This window comes from Gymnoscopelus braueri (assembly GCF_963280865.1).
Source record: "Gymnoscopelus braueri genome assembly, chromosome: 9".
Classification (NCBI taxonomy): domain Eukaryota; kingdom Metazoa; phylum Chordata; class Actinopteri; order Myctophiformes; family Myctophidae; genus Gymnoscopelus; species Gymnoscopelus braueri.
In genome coordinates this window covers 39,104,139-39,121,812 of record NC_137610.1, presented here as the reverse complement: position 1 = coordinate 39,121,812, position 17,674 = coordinate 39,104,139, and the positions used below count along the sequence as shown (strand labels likewise).

Sequence of the window (17,674 nt, the reverse complement as noted above, 5' to 3'; positions counted from 1 at the left end):
GTACTCAACGAATACTTAGAATAGCAAAAACATTTCTTAAAACACCATTTGTCAGCGACGCAGGATCAGCACCAAATTGGATTCGCATGTGGCATGGCCTCCGATGCTATTCCTCCCAGCGGATTCCTCGTGTCCCAGCAGCCGCAACCCACGACTCGCGTCGGGGCAACCAAACTTGCAATTTTCCAAAATTACACCTTACTAGTTCTTTTTGCACTGTTTGTCCAGTTGTTTGTGTTGAGTGTTTAATGGACCGTAAGCCTTTGCCATTTTTTTTTTTGTGTATCATTATTTTTGTGTTTTTAACTCATTGTATTGCTGTAATTAAAAACATTTCAATAAAATATTCAATCAATCAATACCTTACCTTATCGTGAGTGACTGTATGACTCATTGTTGAATGCCTTCCAGAGCTCATACCTGTATTATGCTTCAAGTATGGCTTGTGTACTTCCCTTTTCCCCCATGGCTTCTGATGTGCGCATTTATATTCACTTATCTAGACACAATGTACCAGCTCTGATATGATTTCAAGACTAGCGTTGTGTAAATTTATATTTTATGGTTTCTGATTTACAGATACATATAGAGTATTTTTACAGTATAGGCTTGCCACCTGGCAGCCACATTCAGAGCATTCTGCATTGTCAACTTGTTTCCATTGTAGGGAGGAGTTGGTATTCAAACAGAAAACAACATGACATATTTTCAACATGACAGGTTTACCTGGTTAAAATCAGGTGCCTTTTAAATAAGTTATTCACAAAATCAAATATTGTATATAGTTAAATAGTGTTGACAGTGACACATAATTAAAGTAATATAATAATAATAATATTGTTATTATTAAATAATAATAATGTAATGCCAGAATTGCAGCGACATAACAAAAAGAAAAGAACAATGCGCTCCTTGTAGCACAGATCTTTGCCAGGCGTGCTCACCTACCCAGGGCTGTGTCACGCTGGGCAAGACCTGGACTGTTGGTTGTCTAGGCGGAAATGGTTGAATTTGGAGGAAGTAACGCCCAAGGAAATGACGTTAATGCTTTACAAATCTGTTAACATTCTCCGTGAATGAAACAAGTGTTGTGATTGGTCAAAAAATATCGTTTCCGGGGGAAACACGTACGACGGAAATCCTGTCCACTCAGGACTTCCGAGACACTCACTGGTTTAGGTCGTGACCAGGCTCTTCTCTTCGCAGATGAGTGAGGCTGGGAACGAGGCTAGGGCTGTGTCAGGTGGGGTGCAGTCGTCCGAACACGAGGAAGCTAAGGTGCAACTGTTTGCGTCTGTGGCACCCCCAGAAGTGAACGCAAGCAGCCTGTTTTAGTGCCACAACAAGGCCGATTTGAAACATTTGGGGATGGAGGTTCTTCCTTGGTGCACAAACTGGTAGTGTGCGTGCAAAGTTTCAAGATCGGTGCAAGTGCAAAGGTGCTGGAGATTAGCTGTTCACAGACATGCATCACAGATCGACAAACAGACAAACAGACGGATGAACAGGGGTGTTAACATAATTTCCAACACCCGGTCATTCCGGCTAGGCGGAGATAATAAAGAGTAGCCTAGGCCAGTGATTCTGAACCTTTTCTGGATCAAGCCGCACTTGAAAATCCTGAAAGACCTGAAGACGTGAAAGACTACTTAATACAGCTGCCATGTTATTGGTCAGTTCGGTGGGCCACATGCATTTTCAGAGCATATTCATTTATGTTCCTGCTTGGATCGATGGAACAAACATTAAGTTCCTATTTATCGGTATCTCAATGAAAACTCATTTTTAAAAGTTGTAAAGAAACATTCTTTTTTTTATATTAACGTTATATAATCATTCAAATCTTAGTATTTTGCCAAACTGGGGGTCCACACACACTTACAATATCCTCACGGCCCACAGGTTGAGAATCACTGGCCCTAGAGGCTACATTTACTGAATTATGTTCAGTCTGTAGGCCTTACACATGTACTCACTATACATGGGAGTATAGTTTCGAGCTGCGTGTCATGATGAGGGTTTTAGTGTAAAAAAAGATAACGTTACAGTGTGTCTGCCTTGAGGTAGGAGGAGGGTGGGACACATTCTAACTCTATGGGTGGGACTCATTCGGGTTGGGGTTGGATTGAACCAATAAGAGCAGGTAACCAGGGTTGCCATGTCCGCTTATTATTACTTGGTGAAGTTGTGGGTTGCGTTTTTTTGGGCTTGTTTAAAGTGTAGTTGCTTATTTGGGCTCGTTTCTAAAGTCTAGTTGCTTATTTGGGCTTGTTTCTAAAGTGTAGTTGATTGATTGATTGATTGAGTGAACACTCAATCAGTTTGCAAGTACAGTTCATACAAGGTCTGTTAAGAGGATTTTAAACCCAAGAAAGCACTATGGCTTGTTTCGATTGGGGTCCTTTGTACTCAATTAATCGAAAAGTTGAATTGAGTTGAGTTGTATTTGGGCTTGTTTTTTTTTGTATTTTTTTTTAAATCATGGCTGAAACCAGTGGTTCTCCAACATTTTCATGTCAAGGACCCCCATGCCCCATCTGAAAATATTTTGTGCCAGGGACCCCCCACCCATAAAAGATTTGTGTTGTTAAAATGTTTAAACCACATACCAGCATACCTACGAGCTCGCTTTGTGAGCTTGTAGATCGGCTATTTTCAAATAGCCAATGATATGTTTAAAGGGCAAAAGGCTCGCTTCTTTTAGGCTTGTTTTCATAGACGTGGTTGCTAATGCTTATTTCTCTTTCAATATCTGGCAACACTAGTGTAGGTAACTGAACGAGTCGAGACAGTTACTACAGTGAGAATTAAACACAAAGTCAAACCAAGCAGGAATTATCTCTAGTTGTGAATGAACGAGTGGATTTCTTCTGAAGTTGGTTTACCAACAAGTCTGATGGCGTCTTGGGCAAAACCGTCTGGTGGCGGCAGGCGGCCTCAGTCCAACCCGAATGGAAGGTAAATAAAAGGAGGGCTTCCTTGAATTAAGGCCGGGGGTTTAGCGTGGACATAATGCTAAGTACGCTAACGTTAGCCACCGGTCAGCAGTATCGTGTGGATGAATATAATACAGTATATATCTCTATTATTTTTGTATTGCATTGTGTGGTATATTAACCACCCGGGAACGAGCTAACTAAAGGTAGCTGATCATAGCGCTGATGTTTTTGTTGTTGTGCAGCGGCCCCCTGCAGCCCCACCGGGCGTTCAGGAGACCAGCTCCCTACTCCAAACCAGAGGAACGAGACAACACACAAGAAAGGTACTTTAACGCTGTTCATTCATAGTATAATTATAGATTAATAGAATCAGAAGCGTGTAGATCTGCTATTTCTGCTTTCTTTTTTATATTTGAAAATGTATGAACATTTTTCAACATGGAAACGATTATACAAAAATAATTGCTATTATCACAAATAATTGCAATTATGTAATAATTGTGACAGGCTTTTACGATCAAATGGTTCTTAACAGATGACATTGTCTTGCTATACTTGCGATTTGGGTAACAGCACATTTTGTCAACACAATAACGGTGAACGTTTAGAAACCTCCCCCAAAAGAGAAGAGGAAGCGCCAGGGAGACGCTGCTCTGAGCTCACGCGCGTTATAAATGGCCAACAACTGATAATCAGCGTTGCCAGATTTTGTGAGAGAACTGAGCAACCAGGTCTAGGAAAACCCAGCCCAAAATAAACGACTAGGCTACAGGAGAACTTTAAACCCATATACTTTATACATCGGCTATTTGAAAATAGACGATCTACAAGCTCACAACGCGTTGCATCTTTATAGTTAAAGGGCAAGACCACTTTGGTAGAGGTTTGGGTTGTGTAGTTACCTTCCCATGATGTAACTCCAAAGGTGTGCAAGAAATAAAAAATAATGGCTCCGTTGATTAGAAATTGATAATTCAAAATATGCTCCTCATTGACTTACATTGTATGCTGAAACAGCTTTCAAAGTCACTCTTTTAGCTCGTAAACCAACACAAACAAAGTTGATTCAGACAATATAGAGCATCACCAAACCCAGTACTGTTTATTTAGCTCGGCCGGGTGTGGTGTTTTAGGTTCACACCTAAGACAATAGACAGGATAGCTGGAGGTGTTATCTTGATTACCTCCACTGTAGCAGACAACCGCAGCTGATATCCCCCACTAACAGCCTTTTGGTATCCCCAAGTTATGAGACACTTTTAACAAGTCCTGGGTTCTAATGTTATTAATATCATAGTAATTTCTTATTTTACTGTTTCAGTCTTGAATACACCACACATCCGCTTGTAGATCTGCTATTTTCAACACATTTTGAAATCAAATGTGGAATATTTGGAAGATTTTTAATACGTATTAATTTGGGATAATTCCTTTTAACAGGTCGTTCATGAAAGTCCTTGCGGTCTTGTTTCCAATGAGAACCTGTGAGCAATTGGGGTTAAGAGTCTTGCTCAGGGACAAATTTCATATCATCGGCACATATGCTGGGATAGCCTGGAATCGAACCTGGGGCAACCAGGGCCAGCTGGTTCCCTAGGCGGGCTCACTAACCACTCAGCTATGGCCGCCCCTGTCCTGGGAGTCCAGGACATGAAAATATTTTAGAACCACTGGTTTAAATAATGAAATAAAAAAATTGAAGTAAGCCCAAATAAGCAACTACACTTAAGAAACAAGCTCAACAAGCCACAACCCGCAACTACCAATATTTACAAGCAACTTTATAGAAAAACAAGCTACTGTGTCAACGCGGCAACCGTCCCTTTCCCACCGGAGCGCTGTAACTTGGCGACCCTCCTAGTCACTGCGTCACATTCCAGGCGGATAGCACTGCCTGGGGGGGCGGGGTAATTTACGATTATGTCCCTATCATGACGTAACTCGAACAACGCTGAGTGGGCTGAAGCGGACATCGCAACATTCTGCTCGGCGACTCGCTCACTATTCAAAGTGGGATATTTTTTTGCTGTGACGTTTGAATCTGTTTGTAACCGACCCTTGGAAATGAATCTTCCTCACTCAGTTTTTTGCCTAACTACTAAAATAATTTGCGACGCATTTTAGATTGGAAGTTGATTTCACAACATTGGGACTGGGAGTCCAATGCTTATGGCATGGTATTTCAGGGTTTTGGAAGCTATTTAAGGCGGTCTGCTCATGCGAGAGGCAGTTCCGCGTGTGTCACAAGCTAAGGGGGCGTTGCCAAGTTACAGCGATCCGGTGGGTAAGGGCCGTTCGCGCAGACGGTTTTGGTTTGTTCCCTAGAAATGCATGAAACCATCTATAGAACTAGATTGTTATGTTACTGCAGCAACATGATATTACAAATGAAGCAAACAGTGGAATAAACATATATTCAATACTCAAAAGTTAGAATTTCTTGACATCAAGACATCAGAGGCTTGATTTAGTGCAGTATCAAAATGGATCTAATTTCCCTAGTCGACTGCATGCATTGCTTGCCCATATTGCTAAGAACAGCAATTCTAGAACAGCAAAGTATTGTCACTAGGCAACTATGAAGCACAACAGTGATAAACGAGTAACGACTTCTGAGAAAGGGTTCATTAAAACAAACTACTGTATGAATGTACACTGTTGTGTATATATAAGGCACTGTGGTAGCTGCTGGTAAGTGCTGATGTTGTAGCCACAAGCAACTCGGCTGCTATAATCCTATCTGGCATCTTGAGTTGCAATACCAATTACCAACACTTGACAGCCCATTCATCCATGATTGTATAAACAACATTAAACTCACCAAGATTTCTGCTGTATGGAAAGCTTTGGTTCTCTTCTTTGTATGTGTTTTATACGTTTTTGGTTCATACAAATCCACCGTAGACATGTTATGACCTAGGCTACTTTCTGTCATTAAATTCTGTGCAGGTGATTATTTTTCTCTGTGTCAGAGTTTGGAAACACTCGTTTTCAATAACGCAACGTACTGCTGCCTCCTGCATTTATTATGGCCGCTTCCAAACTCAAACACTTGAAAAATGATCACCTGCACGGAATTTATTGACAGAAAGTAGGTCATGACATGTCTACGGTGGATTTCTATGAAACGAAGACTTGACAGATACAAAGAGGAGAACCCAAGCTTTCCGTAAAGCTGCAATATTGGTGAGTTTAACGTTGTTTAATACAATCAGATAGGATAGGACCTTTCTGTTTGGATGAATGGGCTGTCAAGGGTTGGTATTGCGACTCAGATGTCAGATAACATTATAGCATCCGAGTTGCGTGCACCTACTGATGTTGTATTTAATATGCCAAGCTACCATGTACATACGCTGACCTATTTTTATTATCCTATTTTTTTCTCTGGTTTTTCACTTTCTTTTTTACTTTTACCTCTGCTGCTACGTCCTGAACAAAATACGTTTTACTCTTATGTCGCTGTGCACAAGTACAACCTTGAATCATGTCATTGTGGGACCCAAAAGAAACAGAATCACACTCAGTTTTCCCAAACATTACTAGTTTTCTAGGAAACATTTAATGATGGAAAATCGAAATATGTCCTTGTTTTGCTGCCATTTCAGTTATGAAGAGGTGGACTCACAACAGCATGACTATACTGGCAACATGCAGTATGAGGGCTACCAACATCAACAAAATGGTGAGATTGTCTATTGTTTGTTTTTTCTCTATTGATATAGTACAGTAGTCAGGTGATTGACTTTTGTATTATTAAGGTTAGGTAAGGCCGGTTTTGGCAGATGCCAGTTTTCTCTCTCACTCGCTCTTGCTCACACAAATACACACACACTCGGATAGGAGGGAAATACACAGCATTACAAAGATGGTAGAGATTTGTACGTATGACAAGTTCAGTGTAGTAATGAAAGCGAGGTCAAATGGCCAGCTGTGCCACCCCAAGTTGCCCTACAATCAACAACATCAATGCACTGAATGCACAAGCATTTGAATATGAAGCATCCAACACAGATGCTTCAAGAGACATCTGTCCATTACTAGCATCACTGTGAGGTTGTCGCATACAGGTGAAACCAAGGTGCTAATCACAAAAATGTATACAGAATACACTGTCTCTTCCCATACAATGTTACAACTCAAATTGGAAAGCACTATGAGGAGCCTGTACAAGATCTCTGCAAAAGCTTAATCAACTGTCCCAACACTGACTTTAACCACAGACACATGGACGGTACTCACCACTGAATATTATGTTGCCATGACCTGTGAGTAGCTTATATTTGGATGTATTGCTGGCCAACTGAGCCAATCAGCGTTATGATTGATTATTCGGAACTTCAAGTGCTTATTTGTGTACAGTACCCTTTCATTCTTTGATATTCTAAAGAAAATGTGTTAAACTAATAATGCAATCATGCATCATTGCACACGCATATCTCACACACCAAATGTGCGATTTCAAGACAAGGCTAGTATGTTCAATTAGTTTTCAATCCAAAATATAATGCCATAACATGTTGTTAGTTTACATTGTTAGATTCACCTGCTTGTCGTTCATAGGTTAAAAATCGAGGTGGCTGATTTTCTTTAATACGTTGTTCAGTAAACGGTTATCATCAGACAACGCTGTCTGGCAGTTGAACATCTTGGCGTCACCTCTGTTAAAAAAAAGTATTGGCTTAAACAATACATTTGGACACGCATACCTGTGTCATGTACATTTATTGTACAGTACTCAATCAGATACATGACACTGATGAGATGGTGTCAATCATGCACATTCTTGCTATCTCACACATACACAAAACCACTCAAGTGTGTTAGAATTCTAACTGTAGAGAACTGGAATGATGACAGCCCTGTTCTGGTAAAATAATATTATCTTGCATTAGTGGTGTAACGGCATAAAAATATGCTTTTTAAAAGCTGGCTCAAACAGTTGTTTCTGCATTAGATTTGAAAAGGACACAATGAATGAAGGTGTTCATCACGTACAATTAAACCTGTTGCCAGGGGATATATACAGTGTAAGGTTTTGTGCTCCCAGTCCTTGAAGCAATTCAATTGATTTATCACAACAAACTCGTTGTTCAAGTTCCAGCCAAACACTTGCTTTATACTACAAAGCAAGTGTACTACAAAGTTTATAGTATCTTTGGCTTAGCATGTGTCAGATCTGGTTTGGGCGTTTTTTGTGCTATAAATAGCGATGTCAGGTCTGTCAAAACAAAAACAAGAATAACATACTGAGGATGTTCTGTGTCTCGGAACAGAGTAAGATTGCTTCTTTCACTCATCAGGCTGTGTGTCTTTATTGATCATTTCAGCTATCAGTTGACTACTTTTCTTCTCTATGGGGTGCACTAGTAAATTGATGAAGGAACCAACAGGGTCCTTCAATTCACTTGTCCTTCTATTCCACTGCAAACTTGACTCAACTGACCTTTTTTAGTTTTTCCATTATGCAAATGTTTAGGTGGTATAAGAAAGTTTATGAACAGACTGCCGACACAATACTACAGTATGTTGAAAGATCGTACCCCTATTTCTCAGGGTGGGTTGATAACTGTGCATCCAGTCTAAGAATTGCAGAGTGCCGACGGTTGTTTTGAAAAACAGAATGAGCGTGTAGCATTGCTAGAGCACCACAGTATTTATTGTATGATGAAAAATAATGTATAATGAAATAATATTTGAAAAAGTATATTATGTATTCATTTCATGTATACTTCCTTGTCCCAAATGTGCAAAGTTAAACCCACTTGTTCATGTCTCTTTCCTATAGTGTCCTTTCTGACTTGACGTCAATGTGTCTAAAATCTCCACTACGGGGGTGCTTCTGTACTGCTATGCTATTCAAACAAACCAAACATTGGAAATGAAATATCATATCTTGTCACTCAGCCAATTCTCAACAGAGGTCTGTCTGTTTACTTGATGGGCAGCGGCGTGCACGTTGCTTCAATGTTATGGTTGTGTACTTATTAATGTGTGATCCCCAATGTGCTTTGTTGCAGAGGTTGAAATTAAGTCATTATCACAACGCGTGTCCCTGTACCAGAAGTTCTACAGGCAGGTGCAGGAGCAGAGGAAGCCAGCTGACTGTGTGGTGCTTTCTGTCTCCAGCCAGAGCATGTGAGTACTTTGGTTTGTCAGCTGCCAGTTTGAATCCACATTTTTCCATTTTTTTTGGAACAGCCATGAACATTCGATACTTGGTTGTAAGACTTGGTTTGGTATTTTGCTGTGGCTTAGAACGGATCAGAGACTGGTCATATGAACAGGGGCATCTTTAGGTAACTTGGGGTAAATGGAAACCAATGTTTCCAATTTCCAATCATTAACTGCTCCAAGTTAACCAATCATTAACTGCTCACATACAGAACTTTAGGCTTTATGTTTCCAAACGTGTTTTGTGTTCAGATAGTCCTGGAATTATATGCCCTCCCTGTTGACATACACAACAGGTCACACCACACAAACAATACTGCCACATGAAAATAGCATAGTATATCACTCATGTTTTTCTTCTTGCTAGCGTAATGTTTATTATATACAGTAGTTGGATCTCTCCATCAATGACTTAATATGAATTTCCAAGACTGCAAATGTTTCTGTTTCTTTGACAAAGAATGTCACTCTTTGTCACAATGACTTGACTGGCTGATTGAATTTATTTAGTGATAAAAAGCATCAGCACTTCCATGAACAACAACACACAATATTGAGGATGAAAACACAATAATGCCATAAGGCATTCCATTGTGGTCCTCTAAAAACATTTTAAAAAGCACAATCTCAAAAGCAACCAACATATAACAACTAAGAAATCTATACAGAACACAGAACATACCACAGAAATGCCTCCACTGAACTGATACTAACTGAAACATGGCAAAGTCTTTGCACTGTTGTTACTTAAGAAAAAAAAACATCCATCAATCCTGAACTCTGAAATGACATTGTACAATGCAAATGTGCTAAAAGCCTAAAATTGTAATTTAACAAACAGAACTGTAATTTATAGAGGTTCTGTTTGCTCGATCGGCCACCAATTTAAATGGGCTGATTCTCACTGCAAATGACACTCGATCACTGAGTGGCAATTTACCCGATCTCGAAAACCGATCTTTTATGACCGAGCTGCACTGTTTCACTTTTATAAAAGTAAATCTCATATATAGTATAATATTGCGTCGCAGCTTTGCGACATGCCCCCTGCCCTTCTCAGTTCTCACACACGCAGGTGCAGTTTTAATAATAAACAAATTAAAATAAATGCACAAGATCGGTATTTGCTGATTGTGAGGAAAAACCTTCTTGTTTGGGATCGGACCCCAAACCTGATCGGAGCACCACTAGTAATTATATACATTTTACAGTCCCAATTCAATATTACTATGTGTACAATTGGGCTAAATACTTTATTATAGCAAATTGTGTACCTTTTCATAAACATTACAACTAGATTTCAACAAAGAGATCACATTTTCTTTTTTTCCCCCCAACTGCCTGTAGAAATACTGTATGTGCACAAACAATACCTATTGTATGACTAGATAGAGGGTCTAACACACTGGGAGTGTGATGAATAAACAATCCGAAAATCTAATATTTCACATCAGACTCAAAATTTGGTGGTGCCTCATTTAGACAGGTTGATGCTTTTATTCGTTTAAAAAAAATAAAAAAAATTACATTGCCTTATCAGCACGTAGTATTGGCGTTCTGTTTGTATGTTTGTACTCATGACACAAACGGCATTTTAAAAAACTGTTTAAATAAATGCCACTTAATCACACAAAATGGTGTGTGGGACGTTAAGAGTTATTGACTGGGCCAACTAGTTTTTGTATGTCAAAAAAGTGGCATAATTTAATTGGGATTCGGTATTGCTGACTATTGAGTGGGGAAATACATTTTCTTTTTTCCTGGACACCAATAAGCCCTCATTTATGACTGTGAAATGTACTTGCACTGTCTTTTACCTCCACATTACTAAAATCACACTAACTTTCCTCCACATTGTGACTGGTGTGAAAATGGACAGAACATCAAAAATGTTAAAATCGTTGAACTGTACGGTTTAGTTAATGTTTTGTTGTGGTAATGTTCATTGTCAGGACTGTATGAAAACATTCCCTCACTAACGTGGGCACTGTTAGTAATAGAAAATTATGGCTACTCAAGTTAATGACCACTTGATTTAACTTGACTGTTACTTTAAGAATATTTGAATTCATATTTGAAATACATTGTTATAATAATAATTTTATTAATGGGGTTCACACCATCTCAATGATAAAACACTGCAAAAAATGACTAATGGTTCCCAATGTCATGACAAACCCTTCTATAAGCCAAGTTTTACACAAAGGAAAATGTAAATTTCCTTGCAGTTTGCTATAATTGAAATATTTTAAACTCCATAATATCTTACTTACAGTTCATTTTACTGGTCATATTCAGATAAAAAATATTATTTGTCATAGAAGGAAGAGCGAGCCATAGTAAAGTCTTATGTTATATCATTAGAATGACATAATGACTTCACCACAGCAACACAGGGATGAATAATTGTAGCAGTGATGTTTTTTTCTTCAGAAATGTAGGTTCCCACCCTGCTGGAAAACTAGATAATTGAATTTTAAAAAAAAAACATTTTCCATGCCTTTTGATAAGTTATGTAAAATGGTAACAAAGGAGAAACGTTTTGGGGAAAACATGGTATTTTGAGTTGCATCACCCAGGTCATGAAAATTTCAACGTGTGTCATCGAGAAGTTTTGGAACATTGCTAATAAAAAAAGAGTTGGAATCCCGCAAAAAATAGGCACTGCACTGTACACAGTTCTTGCTCTGAATTTGCATATCTCTGTAATGGCCGGTATAACATGTTAAATTATGATTCTAGATGCCCTGCTTTATGCCTCAGGTAAACCATTGTTTTCACAAATATATTTTCCAAAAACATGGATAAACGTCTGTCAGCGTAATTTTGAACAAATTAATGCATATCTTGTTTGATAATTAAGGCATGTCATTTTCCTGGCATCAAAAACCTTTTTCAAAACATAGCTTGACTTTTGAATTCCTGGTTCAGCAAAAGGTTCTCTCTAAATACTTTACATCTCACAGCATAAACCCCCATAATTGAAATGAAAACCAGACTGGTCTGCTGGTGTCATCATCACATCTACTGTATATATTACAGATCTACCACACAAAATATAAATCTCTTTGAGTTCTTTGGGAATTCATCAAGACACGGTGAACCAAATCCCAGGAAAAGATATCAGACAAAAATGGTCCGGTTACTCAAGTTCTATGCTAAGTAAGTTAACAAAGTGTTTTTCTTCCTCTCAAAGGGATTACCCCAAATCGCTAGGGCTGTGTTTGCAGGAGCGCGGCCTGTCTGTGGAAATGCTCTACCTTCAGGCGGAATCAGGCCTGACGCGGGCCCTGCAGGATGTCCGAGCAGACGGCTCTCCGTTTTGTATTCTGGTCGAGCTGACAAATGTAGCTCTCTCCTCCTGCACTGTTATCATATTCTCAGAATCCCTCAAAAGTAAGTCCCCTCTCTCCCCCCATAAATAACCAAACCCCCTTCAGTGACAACGCTCTATTCCTCTTGGACAAAAACTGAAGGCAAACGTACAAATATATAAATAAAATAAAAAAAACAGGTTAGTCACATCTTCTGAAACAATCTCTAGACACTAGTGTATTTTAGTTATCACAGATTACAAATCGTACTGGTTAACAGTTTGAGGTTAAAATACAGACTTTCCATTGTGGTCCTCACACAAACAATAAAAAAATATTACAATTCACAAATTGACAGTCAGTTAGAATGAATAGAACCACTTACCTTAACAGACATCATACTTAAAATAGAGAGTGTAGCGTGCTACAATTTGGGTGCATTTAGATCAGGAAAAATAAATGCTGAATGAATCGCTGCTGTGGGTGCAAAACCCTTGCACTAAACATATATGATTTCTTTTGAATAAAAAAATTGCTTAAAAGGAAATGCACAAAATTGCCTATCACTGTCAAATTAGATATTGTTAAAGGGAGTTAGGTTCAACAGAAAAGGCTTGTATAGCCCTAATGAGCTGCTTTCTATTGGCATTGCACTCATTTCCCAAACCAATTTATTTTGCGTGGAACTTAATCAGTCTCTCTAAATTATTTCCCCAATTAATTATGCCCAAGAATCTATAATATGCCCATGAATAATCCCTTGTGTTCATCATCACTTTCAAGTATCTATACCACTTGAATTCGGTGTGGTTACTCACGACGTTAAAAAAAAAGAAATGTTAACGTTGTTAAATAATAAAAAAATAATGGGGTTGTTAAATTGTTTAACTACCCCAAATTATTTTATAATGTGAAGCAAATAGTATGTTTTTTTTTAGTTTTTAACCAAAAACGTTGTACTATTTATACAAAAATAAACAGCACAACTGATGCTTTAACCTGCCTGATTTCCATAACATGACATTACTGTACAAATGTAATGTACAAAAAAAACATGAATGTTATTACCAGATAAAATGTCCATAAACAATGTGACAGCAAAATAATAATTTGCACTACATCACACAAAACATCCCATGCCGACCCCCCTTCAAAACAAATACAATAATACACCATATACCATGCACACAAAATATTTTATTACAAATGTACAATTACCAGTTCATCAATCACAACGCAAGAAAACAGTTGCAATATTCTACAATGCCAACATTTGCAAACACCAGTTCATCATCTCTGCAAAGTTCTCTAAACAAAAGCCATCTCCGAATAACAAAATGTGACACAAATGTGACTTTATTTTGCTGCCATTTCATCTGTCCCCTTGATCCATAAACGATTCATTATCATAACATTACCACTCTGCTCCCAGTCCACCGCAATATGCCCAAGGACCAAGCCATGGATTTCGTCACAGCTGAGTATGGGCGTGGCCGCGTTAAGGAGCACGCTCCCATTGACCCCGCAGACATTGCAGCGCGGGCATCGGAGCTAGTGGATGACTTCCTGGAGCGTGAGAAGATAGAGCGTCATGTTGTGCCCTCAGACACACGCCAGCTCCTCCTGCTGTTGGCAGAAGGAGTGCACATGTATCCAGAGGAGCTGGGAACCATCACCGACTATCTGCGTGCCCGGCAGGATCACGTACAAGGTGGCACCATGAGCATTGTTATTTCTCCAAGCATACTCTCTTGTCTTACGCAATACATACATACACACACACACATTTTAAGGGCCCACCGATGAAAACCTACTTTAACTTCAACCAGAAGGGGTGCTTCGCGGAGCACATATCAGTCAGGCCGGGTGGCCTACCCATGGGTTGCAGCCGCCCTGACCAGAGAAAGTTGCAGGGGGAAATCATTTCTACAGTGTACAGTTAACATTTTTGCATGTAGGCACCCCTATGGTCAGAAGTGAAAGGGCTTTTGGAGGTGCGCTCTATAGACTCTCCTCAACATAGAAATCCAATTTGTGGATGATTGGATGTTATGCAGCATATGACTCCAGAGATGTATAACAATGTTTTGTGAGTTTTTGACAAAACCTGCAAGATGGCAGAAAATCTATTTAGGTGGAAATGGGTGTAGCCTATATGGGGTGTATCGGCATTTTTATTGTATGACCTACGGTTCAAGAGTTGGAGGGAAAAATGTAAAACGGTTTGGTATACAATCACCATGAGAACAATTTGACAGACGTACACAAAGTTAGCCACACAGACGGGGTTGAAAACATAATCTCCATCCCCGGCCTTCGGCCTAGGCAGCATCAATCAAAATTCCCACTGACTGAGGTTTTTCTCTTGTCCCTCTGCTGATGTTAATGCTTTCTGATTAAATCTCTCCCTTTCTCACTCTACCCTCTTCTTCCTCCCTCCTTCCCTCAGCCTCCACTGCTGAGGGGGCTCGGGGGAATATGTTACCTCCAGGTCTGGGGAAGCCCCCTCCCCTCCTGCCTACACCAGCCGGCCCCCCTCAGCTCCAGTCTGGATCTGGATCTGGCGCTGTGGGCTTGCTAGCTGAAGCCTTAGCGGATCACTCCCCATCTCAGCCCACTCCGCTCTTGGGTTCATCAGGTTAGACATCACGCGTTGTTCTTCCTTTTTAGTTTTGAAATAGGAACTTTTCCTCAAAGCAGAGGAACCCACTTCCATTTTTATGATGCATGTTTTGAAAAAAAAAAACGTTATAAAAGAAGACGGACATGTTGGGCTGCACACCACGCAGCATTCACTGGGGGGGCAGATCGCTATATACAAAGCTATATTGTTTTTGAAAAGTGATGTCTGTTTCTCTCTCTAGGCTCCTACCCCAAAACAAAACCACCTCCACTGCTGTCCTTGCATCGAGCCCCCGGTCCCCCTCATGGGGGCCCAGCTCCACTAGGTCCCTCTGCTCCTCGGGGCCCTCCGCCTTCACATAACCCCTACGGTGCACCTGGTCCACGTGGTCCCCCATCCCACCACGTTCCACCATACCATCCAGGCCCTCGGGCTCCTCATGGGACCAGAGGACCTCCTCCCTCTTTAAAGAGCCTTCGACCCCACGCTCCTCTGCTGGCCAACCCAGGTTTGTGACCTGAGATCATTTCTCAGTGACAACAACTTATGTTTCACTGTGTGACGAATAACTTGCTAAATAAAATAAATACAATGTAAAATGCATGTTAAAACTTCCTATCTTCCAACAAAGAATACATTGTATTTAACTTTTGTTATTCTGCAGCAACTTGCACAAGTGCAATTTAAGGCCACAAGCACCCAAAAACAGCTTTCGTCACTACAGACAGTCATGAACAGGAATGCTCGATGACCAACAGTTGCTTTTGGAAGCGGCAAGTGTGTTTGAATGCTGAGAATAAGAAAACCCATTCATTGAACGCTGTTGTAGTTATTTTCTTCTCTCTTTGTCTTCCTTTAATCAGGTGGCCCCCCTCCACGACCCAATGGACCACGACGTTAAGAAGTGATTGAAATACACCCCCCCCCCCCCCCCCCACACACACACACACACACACACACACCAAACAAACAAGATAACCCATACAAGACTGTGAAACCTAAGAGAATTGAATAGACTGCCAGTGCCGGCAGTTTCTTTTTTTTAAAATATAATTTCACCGTACTGCAAAGAAAAAGACACTTTGCACCTGCATCTGTTTAATCTATAAAGGCTATGGGTGATCCAGGAACCCTGATTGGCTCAATGCACTGAGGTAATCTAGCTTCGTGCCAGAAGATGCCAGTGCAAGGTTTGTAAATGAGAGAGAGGATGGGGTGGAAGATGACGGATCGGATCCTCTTCCAAGTCCCTCCACCATCAGTAGGCTACTCCTCTAAACCACTTTAAACCTGCTGTCCCTATTTTGGGCATGTCCTTATAGGCGAAAATAGTCAAACATTGTACAAGCTCATGACACAACACGTTGCTACAACAGGGATTAAATGGATACTCAGACATTGATACATTTTTGTTTTGTTTTAAAGGGAAGGCTTTGTTAACGCATCAGTCCATTTCTAATGGAGATCCTGTTTTCCAAAAGTAACAAGGTGAAGCCAGCTAAATGTATCAACATTTTTATGTACTTCTCCTGAAACTTAATGGTTTGCCATCCTATCCTTCCTGAAATCATTTCCTGTTAGTGTTTCGGATGTAGGGGGTTGAAGAAAGCAAGTGATTGGCATTACTCCTACATAGGTAAGAGGGATGCAAGAATTCTAGTGCTCTAAAAGCTGAAATGTTGGCTTTACTTCTCCTACTTTTTTTAAATGATCAGTTTTTCTTAAAGACATCTATGTAAAATAACTTTTATGTATCACTTTCCCAAGATTTCATTGATGTCTCATTTGAAATGAGTCTAACCAGTGTTATGGAATTAGGTATCATTTGTAGTAAAGGCTCACATACTATACATCACAAAAAAAGAAGTACTCAAATTATCATAATTAACTGTCATTATTGGTGAACAGATGTGTGATTTGTAGACATATTGTTGACAAGTAATCATCCCACACAGACTGCACACCAGCGAAAACAATATCTCAAATAATGAGAGCAGCTTTTTACTTATTTTCTTTTATACTTGCCGGCACCTACATGATGACTGTCCTTTTTATTTTAATTGTATTCTTTTCATTGTATATATCAATCTGTTAACCAACTATGGCAGTGGAATTGTCTTCATATTTTAGATCAGTGTTGAAGTTCTAAAAGTAGCATTCATTCATTTCTTTGCAAAGAATATTAATTCCTGAGCTTTTTATAGTTTTTGTCCTGGTGAGCTTTGTTTTGGTCTTTGGAGAGATTTACTGTATCTTTGATACCATATATCCAAGAAATTCAATAAAGCTCAATTAATACTCAAGTATGTTGATGATTTGGAGTATACACTGACTGACTGATGTTTGTGTGCAGCTTAATTTTATTTGGTATTTTACTACCTTGAGAGAATATTGGTCTGGTGTAGGAGATTACAAGCTGAGGAGATCCTGTTTTAATTAGTGAATGGAATCCAATACTTAATATATGAGATGGTACGGAACTATGTAACTTTCTTTTTAATGAATAAAATGTAATTCTGTCCAATCTGTATGGTAGAGTATGTTAATACAATATAACTTATACAATCGGGGTGGTTGTATTTTGTCTCCCTGCCCCTCTATCGAGACATTTAGATCGTGTCAAA

General features: G+C 39.6%; 1 protein-coding gene across 1 annotated transcript; it reads left to right on the top strand.

Moving 5' to 3' along the window:
- The first annotated feature begins 2,774 nt into the window (after positions 1-2,774).
- On the top strand, positions 2,775-17,353 carry LOC308092662 (uncharacterized protein). Its single transcript, XM_080438720.1, has 9 exons — positions 2,775-2,958; positions 3,182-3,262; positions 6,548-6,624; positions 8,960-9,077; positions 12,310-12,509; positions 13,860-14,138; positions 14,877-15,065; positions 15,292-15,558; positions 15,914-17,353. Exons 1-9 carry the CDS (start codon positions 2,852-2,854, stop codon positions 15,949-15,951), a joined length of 1,356 nt encoding a protein of 451 aa, XP_080294846.1. The 5' UTR covers positions 2,775-2,851; the 3' UTR covers positions 15,952-17,353.
- Positions 17,354-17,674: the final 321 nt, after the last annotated feature.